Raw genomic sequence first — 24,971 nt, 5'->3', positions numbered from 1 at the left:
ACGTTAAAAACATGTCTATGCCGTACAGCAACCGCAGTAAAGTGTTTCTCGGTGCATTCCTGTGTCAGGCGTCTCATCTCAGCCGACTTTAAAGCGGTGCTGTAATTACGCGGTGAAACGATTGACGAGAAAACATCTAAAAGCTCCATTCATCTCTGCGAAAGAGAAGGAAAACAAAGCGTGATTAGCCAGTGGCTTTTTTGATCCGTGTTGGATTTACAGAACCATCAAGCTGTTGCTGTTTTTTTTAAAGGAGATCTGAAAGTGTTGAAATATTAAAAATGGAGATCAAAGGCATCATTTCTGATTAAACGCAGCAGGAGATTAGGCATATTGTTCACCCGATTACTTTTTGTTGCAGATGATCCTGATCTGGAGGAATTCCATGCAGCCATTGAAGAGTCCAAACTCCAAACTAGTGTCCAGTGCACTCCAGTCCCAGGTCATTAACATATTAAATTAATGCACTATTTGCTTTTTTTTTTACTGCCATACTGAAAGAAATCATGCAAACTTACAACTGAAAAACAAAGAGACTAACTTGGATGTGTAGATCAATTGTAAATGAATATAAAAGAGGCTTTTTTTACTTATACATTGATGAACAGTGAAATTCTTTCGTTGCAAATTTTGGAGGTCAAAGGCGGCCTCCTCATTGAACATTTACATTATTGGCATTTGGCAGATGCCCTTGTCAAGAGCAACTTACATTTATCTCTTTCATACAGAGATAAATGCATGTGGCAGTTTGACAGTCCAATCAGTAACCCAGAGCCTTAACCTTTGAGCCACTACCACCCCAATTACTGTATCCATACTGTGGTAATGGAGGTATATGAAGTAGATCGATTCTTACATAAAAAATATTGATCCTACCTTGAATTTTTGAAACAAGCAAGTTTAATATTTATGTAGCGTGAACAGAAACTATTTTTCCTTTCTGCTATGCCTCCATTCATTATACAAACAAATCAGTATTCTGTCAGTCATATAGCTTATGCTCCCTAAGTCCTGTGGACATTAAGAAAAATCTTTTCAGAAGCAGGTGAGTCAATCAGTCAAGGAAGAAGCTAGAGGTGGAAAAATATCCTCTTATGTTCCTTTACAAAAACCTATAAAGGAAATGGAATGTAGAACCATGTGTGATGTGTGTGTGACAGATTATATTTCTGTTGAAAGTTTGATTTGTTTGATTAATAATGTTTTAAAATGAATGATTCACATTTTAATAGATTTTGAAGTCCAGTATAACTAATTCGACCGATAGTGGATTGGGTTGGATCGCACTATAGTTTTGAAAATGGATACTGAAAATAAAACATGTAAACACACTCCATGCAAAATAGTACTGAAATTTATTTTTAAAAAAAAATAATAAAAGACTTTTCATCCAAATTATAAAAAAAGGCACTTCAAACAGAACGTGGCAGTGATTAGCCTCTAGAGGCCGCTCTAGCACGGTATAATGACAGCGGATCTTACAGACGCAACCTAGAAAAACGACTGTTTTTTTTTACCGATAGCCGATAGTTCCAGCCATCAACTATCGGAGCTTATTAAATGGCAAAATAATCGGTTGATCTTTATTATTAATAATGATGGGTTTCATAAATACTGTTATCTGTATCGATATAGATGCTATGACTCTTAAAAGTCCTTGGTATCAGATAAAAGAAAGAGTAATATTGGCTATCTTTACAGATCAGAGCTTATCTTTCTATGTCGCCCCCTAGTGAAATAAAAGATTAGCTTATTCACTGTTCTGCATTATAAAGACATTTTTGCAGCTGATGCTTCCACATCATTATTTGTAATTCTCGTGTTCCAATGCATAACCTAGCTGCCGCATTACTCTCCCTGTCCTGCAGGTCCGTTTAAGCCATGTGACGCACTGTTTGACAGCTGGCTGGTTCGCTTGGGGATGTGGATCGTTTCTCTTGTCTCTCTGTTGGCCAACCTGCTTCTTGTGCTGTCAGTCTTCGCCTCGCCCAGCTACCTCTCACCCGTAAAGTTTATCATCGGCTCCATTGGTGCTGCAAACCTGCTCACAGGGCTCTGCGTGTGCGTCCTGGCCCTGATCGACGCTCTGACCTTTGGCGAGTTCGCTTCGTACGGTGCGCGCTGGGAAACTGGTGTCGGTTGCCGAGCAACAGGGTTCATCTCTGTGGCAGCGTCGGAATCGTCTATACTGTTCCTGGTGCTTGCAGCGGTTCAGTGCAGCGTTTCAGTGTCGTTTGGAAAGTCGCCATCTCACTCCAGCGTCCGGTGCGCAGCTGCGGGATGCATCACGCTTTCGCTGGTCTCCGCAAGTTTGCCGCTGCTAGGCGTTGGGAAGTTTGGAACTACCCCGCTCTGTATCCCTTCGCCTCTCCCAGATGCCCCACCCACCACACTGGGCTTTATGGTAGCTCTAATTATGATGAACTCCCTCTGTTTCCTGCTCATCACCAGCACATATATTAAGCTCTACTGGGATCTGATGAAGGGGAACTTTGACAGCGTGTGGGACTGCGCCATGATCAAGCACGTCGCCTGGCTCATTTTCACCAACTGCCTGCTTTATTGCCCCGTCGCCTTCCTCACGTTTGCCTCCCTGCTCTCTCTTGTACCAGTCAGCGAGGACGTGATCAAATCCGTCCTGCTGCTTCTCCTCCCACTTCCGGCATGCGTCAACCCACTGTTATACCTCCTTTTTAACCCGCATTTCCGCGAGGACGCGAAGCTCCTGCTGAACCGAGCTCGCCTGGTGCAGGACCGCGTTCTCGACTCCTTTGTCTCCGTAGAGATGGAGAAGAGCTCGTGCGACTCCACCCAAGCACTAGTTCCTTTTTGCTCCGAGGCAGACGCGATGCTCGAGGGCTCGGTGCCACTCGTGCCATGCCAGCTACAGATGACGAATAAAGAAAATGACGCGAAGGAGGAGATCGCGTGGAGCAAACGGATGGACAATCAGAGAGGAAGCGCTCTCATTTCTGGAGTGTATCAGTCTTCACATCCCATGTGCCTTTCGTAAATCTGGGGCGGACATTTTTCCCACATCAGAACCCTTCCGAATAGAAGAGACATTTTTTATAGACATTTTCATATTATTGCTTCATAACGGAGTAAACAAATATAGACTCAAACTGTTGGACCCAACAACATTATAACGATATGAGAGGTGTAATAAATTCCTACCATGACATAATGATTTGGTCAAAAATGAAATGCTCACAACGTCCATTCAAATGTAATCGATCAACTGAACCCTGTTTGCTGTCTGGTGTTGCCTAAGCTGGCAGCTATCAATTTTTATTAATTCTTAGCTGCATAAAACTCCCAGCTTCAGTGAAACATTGCATAGGACTCTAACGATCGCAACATCACAGTCACAAAATGACATAATTTTTTCCTCTTGCCATTCTGACATCATGTTGTTGCAACATAACATCGACAATCATGACTTTTTAATCCCACCACTGTGACATGACACAATTCCGGCAACTGCGACATTGTTTTATTTTGCTATTTCTACATTGCATGTTTTGAGGTTTCACGCAAAGGTGTTGTTTTTATCTTGCTGTTGTGGTACAACAATCAATTGGGACTTCATGGTTCTCAACGAAAACAAGAAGCTAGTTTTTGATCACACAACCAGAAATTGTTTATCTTTTCTATTTTTATTACCAATCACACAATTCTGGCACATGACTGCAAATGAATATTTCTCAATTCTGGTTTTGCACCCCACAGTTTCATGTTAAATAACACGCAGTTCACCTATTGCTTCCGATAACATCCAGCAGTGTCAACATTAATATAACATACACTATATAGACAAAAGTATTGGGACACTAGACTGAAGGCAGACAATTGTACAGGATGTCTTTGGATACAGTAACATGAAATTTCCCTTCACTTGAACTATTAGACCCAAACCTGTTCCAGCATGATAATACCCCTGTGCGCAAGCAAACTCAATGAAGATATGCATGGGTTCTAGTGGAAAATCTCCTTCTTTAGAGCTCTGACCTCAACCCTATTGAACACCTTTGTGATATATCAGAATGCTGACTGCACCCCAGACCTCCTCACCTACATTAGTACCTGATTGTACTACCACCATTGTGTCTGAATGAGCACAAATCTTCTCAACTACACTTTAAAATGTAGTAGAACATCTTCCCAGAAGAGTGGAGGGAATTATAAGAGAAAATTGTGACTAAATGTGGAATGCGATGCTCATAAAACACATACCATCCTTGTGACCAGGTGTCCACAAACTTTACGCAATAGAGTGCAGCTGAAGTACTTTGTCCAGAATGAAGTGCCCATTCAGGGAAATGTTGCAAGCCAAAGAAGACTCTATATGTGTATGTGTATATGTGTGTGTGTTTTAGTGTTAGTTAGACAGGTGTAGTACATAGCCTTATAACCTCAGGTGGAGAAAGCCTCAAATAACTAACAAGCGAGATGAGATAAAAACGAAATATATTTTCTTAAAACAAGTTTCCATACCTCACCGCATACATTCATCAGACTCCGATCGGACGCTGTGCGCATTTCACTTTTGCCTGAACTGTTCTTTTGATATTACAGTGTGAAAATGGGTGCTTTGGTTGTTTCCAGTTCATTCGGGCTGTTCTCAATAAAACACTTCCTAATAATGATGATTAAAAATTGTGGTTCATTAAACTTGCTATTAAAAATAAATGAACAGAACTGGAATATTAAAGTTTATATATCGTTTCATCAGTCTGGCGGTTGACTTGGACATGCATTCAGTGGATTTTGTTGTTTGAAATGTGTGTAAATATAATCAGAGAAACAGCCGTGGATTAGACTGTACTACAGCGCGGGGGTTCTGCTTTTCACAGCTGTAAAGTAGCTAGCTATTTTGTATAAAATATACATATAACTACCTCTGAACTAGCATGCTCATTTCCTTATTATTATTATTTTTTTTACCTAGAGTGTGTTTTGTTTCTAGTACTTTTCAGCACACACACACACACACACACACACACACACACACACACACACACACACATATATAAATGTACATTAAAAATAAAGAATTTTATATCGACATTTGAAGCCCTTTAGTTCGTGATTCAGACATGCTATTTTGGATGTACATATTTTTCTTTCATATTTCTGTATACATGATGAAAAAATGATTTAATAAAGTTTATTAGTTTCATACATGTCCTGATTTGGGTGCAATCTCTTCTAAACTTTTGTTTGGTTTAGCTTAGTGGTTATTAATGTATATTAACATGTATTTTATGAGTATTTGTTGAATAGATGCTAGCAAATTTTCACATGCTACTCCAGCTTCTTCCTGCAAATGAACAAATAAATAAACAGCTTTCAGGGGGGAAAGTACCAAAGAGGTGTGGATTTATAATCATATCGCCATCCTTATCTTCATCTTCATCGTAATTGTTGCAGATGTTGGGATCAGTAGCTTAGGCAGTATCAGTTTATACATGTCTTGAATTGGGTGAAATCTGTTCTAATACTATGTTTGCTACAAACTTTCTAACTTTTTTTACTGGATTTTATAAATATATTCGAGTCAAGTTTTTTTTTTTTTTTTCTACACGAATTAAATCTTTACAATTGAAAATACTACCACTAGATGGAAGCAAAGAGCTTTCAGGGGGCCAAGCACCAAAGGGGTCTAGTTTACAATTATTATTATTATTATTATTATTATTATTATTATTATTATTATTATTATTATTATTATTATTATTATCATCATTATTATTATTATTTTAATATTAGTGGTATTGGTAGTTTCGTTTGTATCAGTTTCATACATGTCCTGAATCAGGTGAAATCTGCTGTAATGCTACACATTTACAATACACATACAGCCAAAACTTTCCTTTTTTATTTTGCAGAAAAGTCCGAAGTTTCTAAATATATTTGAGTCAGGTTTCCTTCCTGATCAAATCAAAACCTGAACATATGAGATTTAAAAAATATTAAAAAAAACACCACTAGATGGGAGCAAAGAGCTTTCAGCAGGCCAATCACCAAAAACTTATTATTATTATTATTATTATTATTATTAGTAGTAGTAGTAGTAGTAGTATTATATTCATCATCAACATAATCAACATCATCATATCATCATCATCATCATCATCTTGTCGCTTGAAGTGAAACCTCCAAACACCAAAAACTGTAACCTTGAAATGATTACATCTGCAGGAGATCTTATCAGGGTTTCAGACAATTAACAGTTATCTGATGCTACACAGTAGACACACTCACCCAAACTGGTCAGACGATTGGGAGGGGAAAAAGGTCAAGTTTTAATATTTACCTGAGTGAGCAGGTGCTTATTAGGCATTCCTACTAATGTGTTTGGTAAATGTATGTTTCAGTTAAAGACATTAATTTAAATAAACACATTTTAATTTATTTTAAACTAGGCAAATCAAAAATACTTGATGTAGGCCTGTGAAATCTCCAGTGTGTTTCCCAGTCCCAGGGTTTTTTATAGCCTGGAAACAGAAAAATTTCCTCATGCAGCACATGCAAAAAATATATATATATTTAAAATCTTGTAGGCTATACATTTTCATTTAAAAGCATGGGGATTCCAACATGCTCTGGTTATAATTCTGACTTTCAGGTGACGTCCTGTATGAACTCCTACAGCATGTGAAGCAGCAGAGACGCTCACACCCTGCAACCCCATCGCTCTCGGAACTACAGGTGAGAATACACACTTCCTGTCTGGACAAAGGTTTATGGGGTTGATATTTGCTATTTGTAGTCTGTTTCTAAATATATTTGAGTCAGGTTTCCTTCCTGATCAAATCAAAACCTGAACATATGAGATTTAAAAAATATTAAAAAAAACACCACTAGATGGGAGCAAAGAGCTTTCAGCAGGCCAATCACCAAAGAGTTGTAACTTATTATTATTATTATTATTATTATTATTATTATTATTAGTAGTAGTAGTAGTAGTAGTATTATATTCATCATCAACATAATCAACATCATCATATCATCATCATCATCATCATCTTGTCGCTTGAAGTGAAACCTCCAAACACCAAAAACTGTAACCTTGAAATGATTACATCTGCAGGAGATCTTATCAGGGTTTCAGACAATTAACAGTTATCTGATGCTACACAGTAGACACACTCACCCAAACTGGTCAGACGATTGGGAGGGGAAAAAGGTCAAGTTTTAATATTTACCTGAGTGAGCAGGTGCTTATTAGGCATTCCTACTAATGTGTTTGGTAAATGTATGTTTCAGTTAAAGACATTAATTTAAATAAACACATTTTAATTTATTTTAAACTAGGCAAATCAAAAATACTTGATGTAGGCCTGTGAAATCTCCAGTGTGTTTCCCAGTCCCAGGGTTTTTTATAGCCTGGAAACAGAAAAATTTCCTCATGCAGCACATGCAAAAAAATATATATATATATTTAAAATCTTGTAGGCTATACATTTTCATTTAAAAGCATGGGGATTCCAACATGCTCTGGTTATAATTCTGACTTTCAGGTGACGTCCTGTATGAACTCCTACAGCATGTGAAGCAGCAGAGACGCTCTCACACCCCTGCAACCCCCATCGCTCTCGGAACTACAGGTGAGAATACACACTTCCTGTCTGGACAAAGGTTTATGGGGTTGATATTTGCTATTTGTAGTCTGTTTCTAAATATATTTGAGTCAGGTTTCCTTCCTGATCAAATCAAAACCTGAACATATGAGATTTAAAAAATATTAAAAAAAACACCACTAGATGGGAGCAAAGAGCTTTCAGCAGGCCAATCACCAAAGAGTTGTAACTTATTATTATTATTATTATTATTATTATTATTAGTAGTAGTAGTAGTAGTAGTATTATATTCATCATCAACATAATCAACATCATCATATCATCATCATCATCATCATCATCTTGTCGCTTGGTGGTGTTATTATTTAAAAGATAAATAGAAATAAATAGAAATTAATTTAAGTCTCATTTCATCTCTTGGTCTCTCTTCAGTTTTTTTCCAGCACTCAGGAAGATAAGCAGCAGTGATTCTGAGGTTTTAGGGAGTTTTCGGCATTTCTGGTCGCGTTGTTTCTCCAAATCCCACATGCAGATCCTCTTTCACTTTCATTTCCCGGAAGGTTTCTACACTACAACAGCCTGGACTGTCTTTCAGCACCGACAGCATTCTGGGAAAACATTGCATTTCATTTCTCTCGAGATAGACAGGTAGATAGACAGATAGATAGACAGAAGCTCTTGGCACATCTTTAACCTTTCATGAAAATAATGTAATGTGCAGTTTGGAGATAAGAAAATGACCAACAGCTCCACAGCGCCTAAACTCATCACGGTAAGAGTGCTCTCTCTCTCTCTCTCTCTCTCTCTCTCACACACACGCACACACACACACACACTCCAAAGATTAACGATTTGAATACTCACACACAAGCCTTTACACCATTTTACAATCATGCAGATACACACACACACACACACACACACACACACACACACACACACACTTTATTATTACTATAATTATCATACATTTATTTATTTATTTTGACACACTAAGGATTTGTTGAGTACTCATACACAGAGCTACAGTATACACACCTGTTATATCTTTTCACACACTAAAAATGAACTCTTTAAGTAACACAAAGTGATACACACCATTATATAAGAATGTTCAGGAAATCCAGTCTCCATTATACACACCCCGAGGATCCTATTGTGAAGCTGTGGGTGGCTTTTAATTATGCAAGTGGCCAAACCTTTTTTTTTTTTTTTCAACTATTCAAATGTGTTACAGAATTATACCTTTTATAAAACATCGGCAAATCAAACCGAAAAGAAAAAACCTGCAGCACATAACGCACTTCATTATACAATTTACTTTCACTTTTGTCCTACCCCATACTTTCACTTTACAGCTGAAAAACAGGCAGTTAATCACAGTAGTTACAGGAAACCTGGTCTCATTTCTTCACAACAAAATCATACATGTCTTTATATACACTATATAGACAAAATATTAGGACACCTGTCTTTTCCAGCCATATGAGGTTCATTTCTAAACATTTACCACAAAGCTGGAGGCAAACAATTGTAAAGGACATCTTTGTTTGTGATAGAATTATATTTCCCTTTCACTTGAACTAGGAGACCAAAAACCGTTCCTGCATGACCATGCCCCTGTGCACAAAGCCAACTCAAATCAAATTTTATTTGTCACATACACATACATACAGGGTACGACATGCAGTGAAGTGCTTTTTACGACGGTCCGGCATGAGGGAATAGGATGGGGAGAAAAAAAATAAACCAAGAAAAAGAAGGCAAAAGTATAAAACTATATAAAATATATAAAGATATATATGAGAAAAAAAGGTGTATATACAAGCTATGCTTATGGCGTGAAATATGCTTTAAATGGGTTGAAGTAGAAGATCTTTAGTGGCCCAGCTTTAGAGCTCTGACCTTATTGGACATATTCGTGGTCAATTGTAATGCTGACTGCACCCCAGGTCACTTTATTAACATCAGACTTTACTAACACCTGAATGAACCTCCACAAATCTTCAAAAGCACACTCCAAATCTGAAGTGGAGCATCTTCCCAGAAAAGTGGAGGTTATTATAAGAGCAAATGGGGACTAAATGTTTGATGAGATGTTCAAAAAACACATAGAATCTTGACTGGGTGTCCACAAACTTTTGTACCTACAGTATAGCCTGTATTTTTTGTATCTATCAGACATACACACAGTTATATATGGAGCTATACAATATATTTTAGAATAGGTTTTATTGACAAATTTGCTCATACACAAGAAATGTCTCTTGCTTGAAGTATTGCCTAAAGATATAGGAAGTGTATGCACTGTAATAAATAATACATTGAAAAGAATATGCATATAATGCAAAGCTTGACATATTGCACCTGAACGCGTTCTTTCGTATATACAGGCAAATATATGGACAATTGGGGACACCTGGCAATAACATTTGTATGGGCTTTTTGAACATCCAATTGCACATGTAGTCTGTATTTAAATAAATAAAATAGAAATAAATCAGATCCGAGCTAGCCAATTAGACAGGTTCCAGCTTTAAAAAAAATTATAATAAAATTTATAAAAATAAAACAAATGTAAATAATCCAAACTACATGAACATGAAATTAGTTTTGTTATATATTATAAGTTTAAAAAGATGTTTTGTGAATTTTTTAGGATACAGGTGAGGGTGAAACTCAACTTCACACCACAAATCCCTCAACTTCAATGTTTCCTGACACACTAGATGAACTCTGCAAACTTCCCGGAAGACTACGTACGTCCTGCATTTCCACGTATCATTAAATTTAGATTCAAATGAGTTATTCCCTGTTTAAAAGCTGAAATATCTCATGTGTTCTGGATTTGCAGGGAGATAATTCCTGTGTACTATCCTGAACTTTATATGAAATATGAAATTCATGAATTCAATGGTTTATGTTTATCTAATTAGTTATTTATGGAATATAAATAAAGTTTTATGTCGTTTTATGTTGTATCTGTATTTGCATTATATAATTGAATAAATCAGCCATTTCTGAGACTGCTAATTCTATAAATAATGATTAAATGTTCTAGAAAAAATAATGTAATTAGAAATGGCAGATTGTGTCAGCTAATATGCATCAAACTTTTTTTTTATATTATTACAACATTTATACAAAAAACAAAAAACAACAACAAAAAATTATATATATATATATATATATATATATATATATATATATATATATATATATATATATAAACATACATACACACACACACACACACACACACACACACACACTCACACACAAAATACTACAGAAGTAAAACCTAATAAGGTGCATTAAAGAAGCTGCATTTTTACCGAAAAATGCTAATTTATGTATTTGTTGATTTTTCTAAAAAAAATCTAAAAAAAAAAAAAAAAAAAAGCATATTTTAAACAGTTAATTAATTGCTCTTCAGGTAATTTTTTATGATTTTTAGATGAATCAGTTCAGCAGAACATCAGTGAAATGCTATGGAATAATACCGTACCAGGACACAAATGTACAATTTTATCGCTAGGGGTACATAAATGTTATTTTAGAAGTACAAACAAGAAGGTACCAATGCTCAGAGGTATATTGTGGTACCCTGCTAGGGTACAGCTGGAGCAACATAGCATTTGTACTCTTTTAGGTACATTCCTGTACTTTGATTTTTCTGTGTGTAGGTATTAATCCATCCCTGTGGGATAAGGACGATGTGAATTTGTGGCTGCGGTGGGCTCAGAGGGAATACGCCCTGCGCCGAGCTGATCACGAAAAGTTCGAGATGAACGGCAAAGCGCTGTGTCTCCTCACCAAAGAGGATTTCCGCCTGCGCTGTCCCAGTTCAGGTGAAAAATTTATGTTCTAACACTAATAATGAGCTAATTGCCTGCTACACTACAATAGTGAGCATATATTCATAATATCTGGACACCTACTACACAATACCTGCACAGCTACTTCAATCAGCCAATCATGTTTCAGCAGCACAAGGTGAAATACAAAGCAGATACAGGTCAAGAGCTTCAGTTAATTACACATCAAACACCAGAATGAGAAGCAAATGCAAACCTCTGGGATTTTCACCCATAACAGTGAATAGCGGTAACAAAAAATCCTCAGAGTGGTAGTTCTGCCGGTTTAAGCAGGTCAGCTGACTTGTTCGAGCTGACAGGAAAGATGTGCTAACTCATAAGCAATCAGGGTGGCAAGCATAGAAGTGAAACCTCCAAACACCAAAAACTGTAACCTTGAAATGATTACATCTGCAGGAGATCTTATCAGGGTTTCAGACAATTAACAGTTATCTGATGCTACACAGTAGACACACTCACCCAAACTGGTCAGACGATTGGGAGGGGAAAAAGGTCAAGTTTTAATATTTACCTGAGTGAGCAGGTGCTTATTAGGCATTCCTACTAATGTGTTTGGTAAATGTATGTTTCAGTTAAAGACATTAATTTAAATAAACACATTTTAATTTATTTTAAACTAGGCAAATCAAAAATACTTGATGTAGGCCAGTGTGTTTCCCAGTCCCAGGGTTTTTTATAGCCTGGAAACAGAATAATTTCCTCATGCAGCACATGCAAAAAAATATATATATATATTTAAAATCTTGTAGGCTATACATTTTCATTTAAAAGCATGGGGATTCCAACATGCTCTGGTTATAATTCTGACTTTCAGGTGACGTCCTGTATGAACTCCTACAGCATGTGAAGCAGCAGAGACGCTCTCACACCCCTGCAACCCCCATCGCTCTCGGAACTACAGGTGAGAATACACACTTCCTGTCTGGACAAAGGTTTATGGGGTTGATATTTGCTATTTGTAGTCTGTAGCAAGAAGACAGAGGATTATAGCAATAAACTATAGGTTTATTGTTGCAAGTTCAAACAAGGTTGTGGGAAACAAGATGGTGAAGCTGTGAAGAATGGACGGGGCCACCAGACCTGGTGTTAACAGCCATGATATCGTTCTGAGCTGCAAACCATGTTCTTGAGTAAAAGTAGAGATTCAGTATGACTCCAGTAAAAATACAATTGTTTCCTTTAAACTTTTACTTGAGTAAAAGTAAAAAAGTTCCTTCAATTATACTTATTTCTTCAAATATACTTAAATATCCAAAGTATTATGATTTATTTTGGCTATAATGTTCCTAATATAATTTTTGTCAGAGGAATCTTTGCTGAATCAACTCAGTTTATGCGAAAAGATTTACTCTTAATAGAATGCTATTAATGAGTCAAACACTGATTGATATCTATTACAATTGAGCCCATGAGCCCAAAACCTTCTTTTCAACTACTTCAGAATAATTACACAAATAAAGCCATGGGGGTAAAGACAGGAGTTTCTCCCATCAATTATTACTCTTCAAATGTTCTGTTTGCTGTTGAACTGATGCTGAACTATATGATGGTGCTGAGTAGATACCACCAAGCACCAATAAAAATGAGTTTAAAACAGAACGTGCGCTCTACCCTGATTGGTGGCACGCTTGACCAGTTAAGTTTTTATACACTCATAAATAAAAAGGAACAACTGATTTCTCAAAATGTAGTACAAGTAAAATTCTCCTCAAGTGGAAATGAAAGTAAATTAATAAATTAAAGTAAAGAACAGATATGCCAAAAAAGCTACTTAATTACAGTAACGATTAACGTACAATTTACTTCATCACCACTGTTTTATATTAAATTCATTCATTTTGAATCAGTGCAAAACTCAAACAAAAATGTTTCCATTTGCTTAAACCAAATGAATTACCACCATATAAATGGAGAATGGGTTGGTCTGTCCACGCAGTGCCGTAAAACATCAACAAATGCTTCAGCTAACATAAGATTATTAAATATTATGACTGGTCCAGACACAAGTCAAAATAAAATCCATTTCTGTTTCTCAACCTTTACCCTGATACTTAATTTCATGGTCTTGGATCTCTTGTAAGCATTACCATTTATGGGTTTTGTGGGCGTTACAAAGTTTGTGCAAATCTGACTATATGGCTGGGCGATTTTCTTTCAAATTTTCGTATTTAGACAATTATAATTTCTTTTCAATTAAAGGTATCGCGATTTTCCATCAAAATGTTGATGCACGCATCCAATCAGATACATTGTCATCGACCAATGGCAGAATGATGGCGCGTCTAATTAACCGCTTACATATGAGAGCATTCTATGAGGGGTTGTAATGTAGAAATAGCGTCTAACATCATGCTCTTCACATCAGAATTACCTTGTGCCAAAGAAAGATAGTATTGTTTCCTCTGTGGTTTGGAAAGACGTTGAACAAACTTTTGTCGAATGCAAAACATGCCGAAAGTCGGTTGCAACCAGTAGTGGCAGGACCACTAATATATTGCAGCATTTGCGACAGACACCAAGCAGAGATCGTGTTTACATTGGTTAAAATGGGTATTTTCTAGCTATGCTTTCAGAAATATTTAATCTTTAATTCAAATTGCACAATATCTGCTTTAACTAGAGAATTTGTTTTACATTTATTTACACCATGTTGACCACTTTATTTATAGCATACCCACTAAAAATACAACGTTCCTTAACCAGATGGTTTTTCAAATTATTATTAAAGCGAATGTTACTTCAGTCATGTTGTTATAGTTATGTTTTAAGTAGTAACACATAAAAAAAAAAAAAAGAAATCGAAATTGTGAATCGTCAAAATTTTTTTTTTTAATTAGCACTTTATTCGTGGGGCAAATGAGCTATTGTGGTGCTGGAACAAGTTTAGGTCTCTTCCAAAGACAATAAAATTGTGTTCCTTCAAATGTGTGGTGCAGTAATGTTAATGAAAGTCTGCAGGTTTTAGTGTTACACAATAGATTTATTTTTTTAAATGTTTATTTTTGTATAAGGTGAATGTGCATGTTTATTCAGTGTGAGTAATATTCCTGAAATGAAGTATTTCTGTAATCGAGTTGAGACAAGATGATTAGAGAAAAAATATCAGATGCTGAAATCCAGGGCAGTGAGTCATGACTACATCAAGAATCCAGTTACACAAATGAAAAAAAAAATTCTCACTGGTGTTACAGAAAGAGCTAAAATCTTCATTGTGAAGAAAATGGCATCAAGTATTTAAAATACACTCCAATTTAAGTGGTAGTAATAAGATACATTATATTACCAAAGGTTTGCGGACACCTCACCTTTCCTGCAATATGTGGTTCTTCTTCAAACTGTTACCACAAAACCGAAGACACACAATTGTATACGATGTCTTCGGATGCGGTATATACATCTTTGAGATAAATGGGAATGCTGACTGCACTGCAGGCCTCCTCACCTCACCTACATCAGTACCTGTCTTTATTAACACACTCGAGACTGATGAACACAAATATCGACATCTTCCCAGAAGAGTGGAGAAAATTATAGGAGCAAATTTGGACTGAATGTGATGCTCAAAAAGCACATACCATACTTATGCCCAGGTGTCTGCAAACGTTTGGCAATATAGTATATCATTATATAATAATATAACGGTTAAAAAGACATAAAATAACTAAACCTACACATTTGCCCAAATCTCTAGACATTTGCAATGATTTAAAGTAATATATAGTAGTATAGCAGTAGTAGTATTTATATATCGAAAGCTCTGTACCAAAATGTTTCCACACGGACGGTTTTAAATGCCAGATGTGTGCATCCTGGCGGTTTTTGGTGCTTGATTTAAGACTTGGTGCATCAGTTAAACAAATGTTTTATGGTCGAAAAATGGTCGAACAAAAATGTGAGCTGCATTAATCGCGTGTTAAAAAATCTGTGCTGTTAAAATGCAAAATACAGGAAAGGAGCTACCTCTGCTGCAGAAGATGAGTTTTTTAGAATTAGCAGTCTCAGAAATGGCTGATTTACATCCTTTCTTCTCTGAGTTTAAGTGGCAGACATATTTCAACATCCACTATTTAGAGGAGACTGCATCATGGTCGAATTGTAGCAAAGAAATGATTACATCGGAAGAACAACAAGAAAAAAGCTTTCGCCAAGAAACACTGGACTTTGGACTGATGAGTCCAAATTTCAATTATTTGTGTTCTAACCACCATGTCTTGGGTAGACATACATTACAAAGGGTGAACTGACAGTCCCTGAATGTGTGGTTCCCACAGTGAAGCATTGAGGAGGAGATGTGATGGTGTGGCAGTGCTTTGCTGGACACTGTTGCTGATAGAGTCAAAATTGAGGGCACTCTTAACCAGTATGGCTACAACAGCATTTTGCAGCGACATGCAATTTGCACATAGCGGTAGGATAAATTGTTTTCCAACAGTACAATGACCCCAAACACATATTTAGGAGTGCTGCATCAGAAGACCTGGTGTCCACATTTACAATTGAGAGGGATAAGTTGGATTGAAGAGTGAAGCAAAGGCACTTAACAGCTCTTGGAACTCCACAAGATTGTTGGAAAACCATTCCAGGTGACTACCTCTTTAAAGAATGTGAAATAAAAAATATATTCGCTGTTATTTATTACATTCTTGTCTACTACTTAATTCCATACATGTTCTTTCAAAGTTTTGGATGTCCTCAGTATTAATGTAGGATGTTGAAAATGATCAAAAGAAAGAAAGACCACTGAAGGAGAAGGTGTGTCCAAACTTTTGACTTGTACTATAAACATTACAGAGAAACACTACTGATTTAAGTGATTTTTTTTAATGCAAATATAATGCACTTTGGGGTTAGCAGCACTGCACTTGCACATCATGCCACATCAAATCCCCGCACTATGCATCAGTTAAGCATAGCATATGAATGTGTACATTTTACCTTTGATTCCTAATCCTTTGCCACAAGACTGTTCTTGTTCTAAGAAATTTGAGAAATTCGATGTATTAAATAAAAAAGAAAAACAGGAAAGCAATATGATCAATAGTGGCCAAGTTTGCACTTTCATCTAGTTTTAAAATGTGTAATTTTCTTACACTATTAGGTTTTACATTAAAGATAGTTTGCTGTTCTAGCAAAGTAGTTTGTTTTCATAACCTCTTAGTTTAAACTGCAGTTAAATGTAATTGGTGATATTTATAAAAACCACATCTGCATTTGCTCCTAAGATGCTTCGTTTCATTCGGATGGCAACATATTTGCATATTCTCTTGACACAAAGCTTCACTATCCGAGCCTGCTACTGTTTGTTTTGGTTTGCTATGTTTTTTTTTGTTGTTTTTTTTTTATTTCCTGGTTGTACCAATGCCAGAATAGAGATGAAAACCTGCACCAACCTGCAGCACTCGTTCTACAGAAAAAGGAAATCAAATTCTCTGCCTCTTCCTTCTGTGCAAGTCAACAAAAAAGTGTAACCTGATTAAATGGCAGCATTCATTTCCCTGTGCATGTTTCGATACAGGTAGAGTCAGATAGCTTCAGTGTAAAAGAAGGTGTGGTTTCCACAGATAAACAAACATAGGTTTGTGCTGAAATATATATATATATATATATATATATATATATATATATATATATATATATATATTCATGAAAAACTTATATCTATTATTTCAATGCAAGAAATTTGAGAAAGAAAGAAAGAAAGAAAGAAAGAAAGAAAGAAAGAAAGAAAGAAAGAAAGAAAGAAAGAAAGAAAGTGAGTTATAAGCAAATAAACAAAAATATATTGCACAGGTTATGTATACTATTCTATTAATAACTACAAATAGCTACAAAACATAATACCATTTTTAAGTATTTTGTCAAACACATTACACATGCAAAACAAAATGAAAGAATGCATTATAATTGAATAAATAAAATGAATAATATATAAACATATGTATCAGTGTATACAAACAATGTATCAGTGTAAGCAAAGCAAGGTAATTTAACTATGGTACACTAAATGTATTAAATATAAAATTAATATTTATATAAATATTAATTTATATAAATAAATATTAATATATAAACATATTTATTTTTATATTTATGTTTTAATAAAAAAAAAAAAACAGTTGCTTATACTTCAATACTTTAAACCCTGGGACAGATCTGCGTTCCTGCTGTGACCCCATACTTTATATCTTATTCATGCTTTAGCATACATCAGTGTTTCTCTCCTACTCATTAATCCCTAATGTCAACATGATGAACAATGTTTCTGCTTTCAGTCAGTAACATGGTCTAGGACTGAAGAAGGGGATTGAGTTTGTTAATCACTCAGACTTTTAGACCTTTGTGGTTGTGGCTGTGACAGCTACTGATATTCTCTCTTGCTTCTTAATTGCAGGTCTATGCAGCTCCACTAACAAACCTGTGCCTGTTTGTTCAGTGAATCCACACTCTCGAACCCAAAACCCACCTGGCCAAGAAATAGCACAAAACTCTCAAATGCAGCCATCAAACCTTCCACAAACACACACAGGTCAGAATGCAAAATATTACATACATTTACACATCTACAATTGTGCAAAAATAATTTACAAACAACTAAAGGATTAAGAAATTAGGTACAAAATATAATCAATATACAAAAATAAAAGTTTGTGGACACCTGACCATAAGATTTGTATGTGCTTTTTGAATGGTAGCTCATTGGTTAAGGTTAACCCTCAGTGCTCTAGGGGTGTTGCATCATGGCTGACCCTGCGGTCTGACCCCAGGGTCTGAACAAGCTGGAATATGTGAAGAAAATAAATTCACTCTGCTGTAGAGCACATGTGACAAATAAAACATTTCCACTAGATTTTGAAGTGTACAGGTAAAGATGTTTGTTTGTTCAGCTAAAAGGGTATAAGTAATGTCAGGTACTGATGTAGGTGAGGTGAGGAGGCCTGGGATGCAGTCAGTGTTCCAATTCATCCCAATAGGGTTGAGGTATGAGCTCTATAGCGGGCCATTAAAGATCTTTCACTCCAAACCATGTAAAGCATATCTTCATGGAGTTTGCTTTGTGCACAGGGAAATGATCATGCTAGAACAAGTTTTGGTCTCCTAGTACAAATTAAGGAAAAAATTAAATGCTACCACATCCAGACATCCTATACGAACTATATGGTAACAGTATGTAAAAGAACAATATACTGTATGGGTGTCAAAGGTGTCCCAATACTTTTGTCCATGTAGTGCATGTCTGATATTCCAGTCTTTTGTCCCTATGAATATGCGATATATAAGATTTTCAGCTTAATCATGTCAGCTTAAGGCTAAAATGTTTTACACAGCAGCACTCCAGTAAAATGTTTAACGAAGTGGCGATTATGTACAGTAAGTAAAAAATAATTAACACAAAACATTTTTTTTTTTTTTTTTTAGAGACTCAATATGTTTCTGAAGAAGGCAAATCAAAGCTGTCTCCAGTCCAGGCTGCTCAACCTCATGTCTTCTGCAGTACAGAGGAACCACTCAACCTTTCCTACAGAACTGAATCATTCAGGATCAAAACGCCGGCCGTTGAAGCCAACGGAAAAATTGCAGGTAGCCGACTTAAAACACTTTCATCCAGCACTCCTCCAGCACCCTCGCCCTGTTTATCCAATGCCTAGGAGTTCAAACAAACAAAAAATGTTCTAGATGTTGTTTAGCGCGTGACGGTCAAACTGAATCAACCAATCACAATCTGACTCAGTCATCATATGACATAAATTTTACTTATCAGTCTTGACATACTGCATACCAAAAAGGTTTATAATCCACAACGAGGAGCTAGACGCTGACTTTTATCATAACCTTAGCATATCTAATCTCCAATTAGTAGCAAATAGTAGGTAAAAGGGTTTTGCTAATCAGCTTGGTCATGCTAGCTATAATTGCTTAGTGCATGACAGATAAACTGAATCAACCACTAATAATCTAACTCCGTCACCATCATATGACATCAGCACTAACCTTAAATATTTCTGCTCAGCATTACTGCATCGCAAAATGCAAGTTAGTGAAGCTAGACGCTTACTTTAGCATATCTAATTTCAAATTAGTAGCAAACAGTAGGTAAAAGCATTTTATGAATCCGCTTGGTCATGCTAGGTAAACTAGTACACTGGGTAAATTAAATCCCGCTTCAAATAAATTAACTATGTTTTAAATTATTACTTTAATAAAGCTGATGGCTATGTTTATTAAGGTTATTCATGCTAAGCAGTCCATCTGAAAAGCATTAATGTCATTCTGAATTACAGAAATATACCATTTAACCTGTACAAATGACCCTAAACATGAACGATACAATCTAATTGCATATATTTAGAATATCTAATCTCTAAATAGTAGCCACTAGCAGGTAAAAAGGTTTTGCTAGCAAGCTTGGACATGCTAGCTAATACACTGTAATTCAATCCCAGGGCCAATAAACTATCTACCTACTGTATTATTTTTACTGTAATAAAGATGATACACTAGTGTTTGGTAAAGCACATAGCCAGTGGCTATGTTTATTAAAAGCATTTGTTTCATTCTGGAAAAAAAAAAACCATTTAACCCATTACAATGACCCTAAACATGAACTATAAAATCCACCCAAATCACCCAGTCGTGTTGTCTGGAACTAAAGTTAACATACAAAAGCCTATATTTTGTGGTAGAGAAGACATGGAACACACATCTTCTGCTTTAACATCATGTAAAATCTACTATAACTCAGCCAGAGTTGCATTATAAATATTACTGTTTCTTCATTCTCCACCTCACCAGATTGCAGATTATTATGGGATTATGTTTACCAGCTGCTGCTGGACACAAGATATGAAGCCTACATTAGGTGGGAGGATCGGGACTCCATGATCTTCAGAGTGGTGGACCCGAACGGACTCGCTCGCCTCTGGGGGAACCATAAGGTGAGTGGCACAAGCTACCGAAAAAACTTTGTAGCTTTAAATAAAGAATGGTTTTACATCGTTTGAGCTTGGTTTAGTGACTGTGCAGTGTTTTGAATGGTGTGGTTGTGTCTGTATGAGTTTCCTCTGTTTCTTTCCGATCTATTATGAATGTCAGTAGGAAAAATGAGAAATTGTGCCCCTAGGTGAAAGTGTGCATGGTGACAGACCATTCAGGCTGTGTTTCTGTCTGACACCCATTGAGGGAAGTGGTTGATAAAAAGGTTTTAAGTTACATATTTGAAGGTCAGGGCTTTAAGCCCCAGCATCACCAAGCTGCCACTAGTGGGCTTTTGAGTAAAGCCCTTAACCTTAACCTGGAGCAATCATGGTTGTCCTTGCACTCTGACCCCAGCTACCTAACAAGCTGTGGATATGTGACAAGTAAAAAAACAACCTTTTTTTTAAAATATAGACACTGCCAGATGAAGATGAATGTGTTTTTTCATATGTGTATTTGTAATTAAACAGCCTATTTACTTGAATGTAAGAACACATAGTATATGATTAAAGAGATCTACTTAAGAAAGAAGTAAAACTGTGAATTCACCTTTCCAAAATTGCTGAATCTGCTGGTTTCGGAAGTTTAGGCCAGTAAATAAAGAAGTAGGCTGATGCGATGTCTTTGTAGAGTAATTAATATGGAGGATCTGTTTATTTGTTTATACACACACATTTCTACATTTTAAATTTTCTTTTAAATGATATGAAACTGTCATGCTAGAGTCAAATTAGATCCATTGTACATATGGATTAGCATATGAACATTTAAGAAGAATTCTAAACGATTAAACAGTGATTTATACATTTTAATAAATGTAATAAATGTTGAAAGTTTATTCAAGCTTGCCAAAGAAAATTGACAAAACAAGCAGGATGTTCTCAGGCAATTCCCTCTCTCATTATTCCCAAGAACTAAAAGTAAAAAAAACTAGCACTGATCCCAGAATAAAAAACTCACCAAAATAAGTTACTGCTACAACACATTAGAAACAAAACCAACTTAATTTTAATACTTTCCATTTCTGAATCCATATAATCCAACATGATAATGATTATCATTTAAACCTATTTTAATATGACAAACAATTATTACATTTCTGTATACTGTACTTTCACCAGCTTACTACAATATGCATGTATTACTGGCATAAACACACCATAATAATACATAATATTCTTACAACACAAACCAAAACACAAATATTGGTATACAGCACATACTGACCCTGAATGTAAATAAGACAAGTAAATAACAAACAAAAACAGCTGGCTATATGTAACAAGGCCACTGCATTAACTACAACCCTCAGTTATGGTAGACACTCAATGAATGCTGGGAAAAAAACTGCCTCAACATTAATTGCCTTCCTATTCAAAGCACCCCCTAGTGGAGACTTTTTCCTGAAAAACACTGTTTAAAGAAGCAGCCAATCATATACTCTAGGTCTATGTTCTGGGTTTGGATAAGAGTTGGCTAATCAAATTCCAATTTTTAATTGCTAATTACAAACCATATCTTCTTCTTCTTCTTCTTCTTCCTCTTCTTTAGGCTACTCCCATTAGGGGTTGCCACAGCGGATCATCTGTCTCTATACCACCCTGTCCTCTACATCTGCCTCTTTCAAACCAATTTCCTCATGTCTTCCCTCACCACATCCATAAACCTCCTCCTTTGCCTTGCTCTTTTCTTCCTTCCTGGCAGCTCCATTCGCAGCATTCTCCTACCGAGATACCCCATGTCCCTCCTCTGCACATGTCCAAACCATAATTACAAACCATATCAAACAATCATATTTTGAAACAAAACCTATCAAGGACCAATACAGAGTTTGTATTTTAATTACATTTTTAATGTATTTCTTTTCTTATTATTATTGTGAATCCGTACTTGAAGAGGATATTTATTAATTTGGTGGAACTCTTTAATTTTAGGAAAAATAATACGTAAAAATAATGAGATTGATTAACATAAGCGGCTGGTTATTTTGTTTGATTTAAAAAATAATTGACAGATCTGAGATGTATGTTCCCACACACAGTAGTGGAACATTGCCTTACTAGATATCATTAAACTCTCTACTTTTTCATCCTTAAGATCTTTGATTTTTATTGTATCTCAGAACCGGGCCAATATGACGTATGAGAAGATGTCTAGAGCGCTGCGCCATTACTATAAACTCAACATCATCAAAAAGGAGTCAGGGCAGAGACTCCTATTCAGGTGGGTAAAAACATTTATGACAGGTTTCTTAAAAAAAAATGCTGTATGTACACTACATTAAAGATTTGCCCACTGGACAATGATATTGTTATGTGCTTTTTTAAACATCTCATTCCACATTTTATCCCCATTTGCTGTTATAATATCCTCCACTGTTCTGGGTGGATGTTCCAATAGTTTTTGTAGGGTTCTTGCGGAGATTTGTGATCATTCAGGTACTACCAATGGTGCTAGTAAAGTCAGGTGATGTAAAATAAGGGGGCCAATTTAGCTATTTATATATATATTATACCAAATTCATCCCAAAAGTGTTCACTGGGGTTGAGGTCAGAGTAGTAAAGCAGGCCACTTAAAATCTTGAACCCATGTAAAAGTATATCTTCAAGGAGCTGTATGGAAAATGTTATCCTAATGCCCCAGACAGCCTATACAATTGTGTACAACTTTTGTGCTAACAGTTTGGAGAAGAAACACATGGCTGGAAATGTCAGGTGCTAATATTTTTGTCCTTAGTCTTCTTCAGGTTGACAAGTCTGAATGTTGACTATCTGAAATATTCAGTTATTAAGATTCTGCATTATTTTTTGGACTGAAATTGAAGCACATTTTTAATATCTAACATTTAATTCAGATTTTCTTTGATCTTTCTGTTAAAGCACAACATTAAAGCAGATAAACAGAAAAAAATTGTAAAAAGACAATTCTAAAACTCATTCATATTTCTATTCCTCTCATCTGTTTTGTAGATTTCTAAAAACTCCTGACCAGATTATTCAGAGCAGGTCTGACCGCCCTGAGCTTCCTGAGTCCCCCGATAGCCCTGCATCTCCCGCTTACAAAGAGGGAACTCTGGAAGTGTCGCCCTCCTCGACCCCAGAACCTTCCAGTCCGGAAGCTCTTCGCATACTCAGCGTGTCCCCACTGCCTTGAGCATTAAACTACCCCAATCTTCATCACAAAAGTAGCTCCAACCTCACTTTTCAAAATTTCTAAATGCTTATGAATGTCTTTATGGTGAGCATACTGAACTAATCAATACATTTCTGCATTCATTTCAGCTCGAGAGACCTGAGCTTCACATACCTGCCATAGAAACTATACACCTATAAATATCAGTCTTCATCAATTGCTACAACTCCATCATCTCAACTCATATCATAAACATACTCTTTTTTTATTCACCATATATATGCATCTTCTTAGTAAAATACAACTTCTGCATTAAATTTTTTTGGTTCTGGTTACATTTAAATTCTGTTTTCTTTGTCTTTGTAATTAATGTAATTATTATCAATTCTTATAAGGAATTCTTATAAACATTAAAGATAAAGAAATGTTTGAAATAAATTATTTTTTAATGTACAGTAAAAAAAAAAAAAAAATTTAATGAATAAAAAAAAAGAATTTTAAAATACATGGATTGATGTCTGATTTCGATGGGGAAAACAACTTTCTGTATGTAAGAGATTATAGCAGTCAGAGACATTATAGAGTGACTTCCAAAAGAATGGAAAATGAAAGTAGGAGGAGAGTAGTCTGAATTGGGTTCTGGAAATCAGCTCCAGCTCACACATTGAACTCTGTTGCCAGCCATGAGCATTTCCAAGCCAGTGATGTCATATCCATCAGCAGTTCTACTTTCCACAACTGACTGACTTCTCTTATGAAGACACACCACTCAGGCCCAGGGTTTCTGTGCACTCACTCACCTGGATCAGGTGATGCCCCGCAAGGACAGTGATTGGCGCTTGTCTCAGACCTTCCCCAAGGTTCTAGAGAGAGTGATAAACACTCAGTGTGTGACCTCTGCAGTGAGCTTCCTCCCACTGATTCTGAGGAAACCTCAACAGGAGCTTAAATACCATGCCAGCAGATCTAGCATACTCAGTCATGGTTACCTTCATCTTTGTCAAACACTGAAAGGACATGAGAGACAAATCTGACCATTTTATAACATTGAGAGGTTTATGAAGCTGATATGATGGTCAGTGATTTGGTGCTTGTTAAGCAAATACAATGCAATCTTTTTTCATTTTGCTGTAGTGGGAGTGGCTTATGATAATGAGTTGCTACATGTGAATTTAGTCCTGTTTCTGAACTGGGAGGCAAAATGGAAATATTGAAAAAACAAGACAAACTAAATGACTGGATTTGACATCTAGTGTAAATTGTGTTAAAGGCTACAATTTTATGTGTGTGGTTATGTTTGTGTATGTGTGTGTGTTGTTAACTAGTTCTGATATTATTTTACAGAAACCCCAAGTGGTGAAAAGGTGAAATTGGCATTTACATTTATTGGCCTTAACTTAAG

At 36.1% G+C, this 24,971-nt stretch overlaps 2 protein-coding genes across 3 annotated transcripts in view; both read left to right on the top strand.

The window, feature by feature from the left end:
• The window catches only part of LOC124399077 (leucine-rich repeat-containing G-protein coupled receptor 6), an 83,370-nt gene extending 80,183 nt beyond the window's left edge, over positions 1-3,187 (top strand). Inside the window, exons 17-18 of the mRNA XM_046869775.1 lie at positions 362-442; positions 1,869-3,187. Of these exons, the coding sequence (XP_046725731.1) occupies positions 362-442; positions 1,869-3,013 (1,226 nt within the window). The 3' untranslated portion in view covers positions 3,014-3,187. The remainder of the gene's footprint in view (positions 1-361; positions 443-1,868) is intronic.
• A 4,956-nt stretch (positions 3,188-8,143) lies between these two features.
• On the top strand, positions 8,144-24,010 carry etv7 (ETS variant transcription factor 7). Of its 2 annotated transcripts, XM_046869777.1 has the most exons (10): positions 8,145-8,358; positions 10,246-10,345; positions 11,273-11,437; positions 12,279-12,365; positions 17,856-17,990; positions 18,881-19,042; positions 20,255-20,397; positions 22,560-22,660; positions 23,407-23,621; positions 23,719-24,005. In XM_046869777.1, exons 1-9 carry the CDS (start codon positions 8,323-8,325, stop codon positions 23,588-23,590), a joined length of 1,113 nt encoding a protein of 370 aa, XP_046725733.1. In that variant the 5' UTR covers positions 8,145-8,322; the 3' UTR covers positions 23,591-23,621; positions 23,719-24,005. The 2 variants fall into 2 exon arrangements, with proteins under 2 accessions (XP_046725734.1, XP_046725733.1); XM_046869778.1 differs by lacking the exon at positions 17,856-17,990 and having other exon boundaries at positions 8,144-8,358; positions 23,719-24,010.
• Positions 24,011-24,971: the final 961 nt, after the last annotated feature.

This window comes from Silurus meridionalis, chromosome 16 (genome assembly GCF_014805685.1).
Source record: "Silurus meridionalis isolate SWU-2019-XX chromosome 16, ASM1480568v1, whole genome shotgun sequence".
Classification (NCBI taxonomy): Eukaryota; Metazoa; Chordata; class Actinopteri; order Siluriformes; family Siluridae; genus Silurus; species Silurus meridionalis.
The sequence above is the reverse complement of the archived record's forward strand: the minus strand, read 5'-3'. Positions and strand labels throughout refer to the sequence as shown.

Bases quoted from the DNA above. Each gene is read 5' to 3' on its own strand.
- etv7 (XM_046869777.1), top strand. From the start codon at position 8,323: ATGACCAACAGCTCCACAGCGCCTAAACTCATCACG. The intron at 11,438-12,278 runs GTGAAAAATTTA...TCTGACTTTCAG, and splicing joins CCTGCGCTGTCCCAGTTCAG to GTGACGTCCTGTATGAACTC. The intron at 19,043-20,254 runs GTAGCCGACTTA...CCACCTCACCAG, and splicing joins AGCCAACGGAAAAATTGCAG to ATTGCAGATTATTATGGGAT.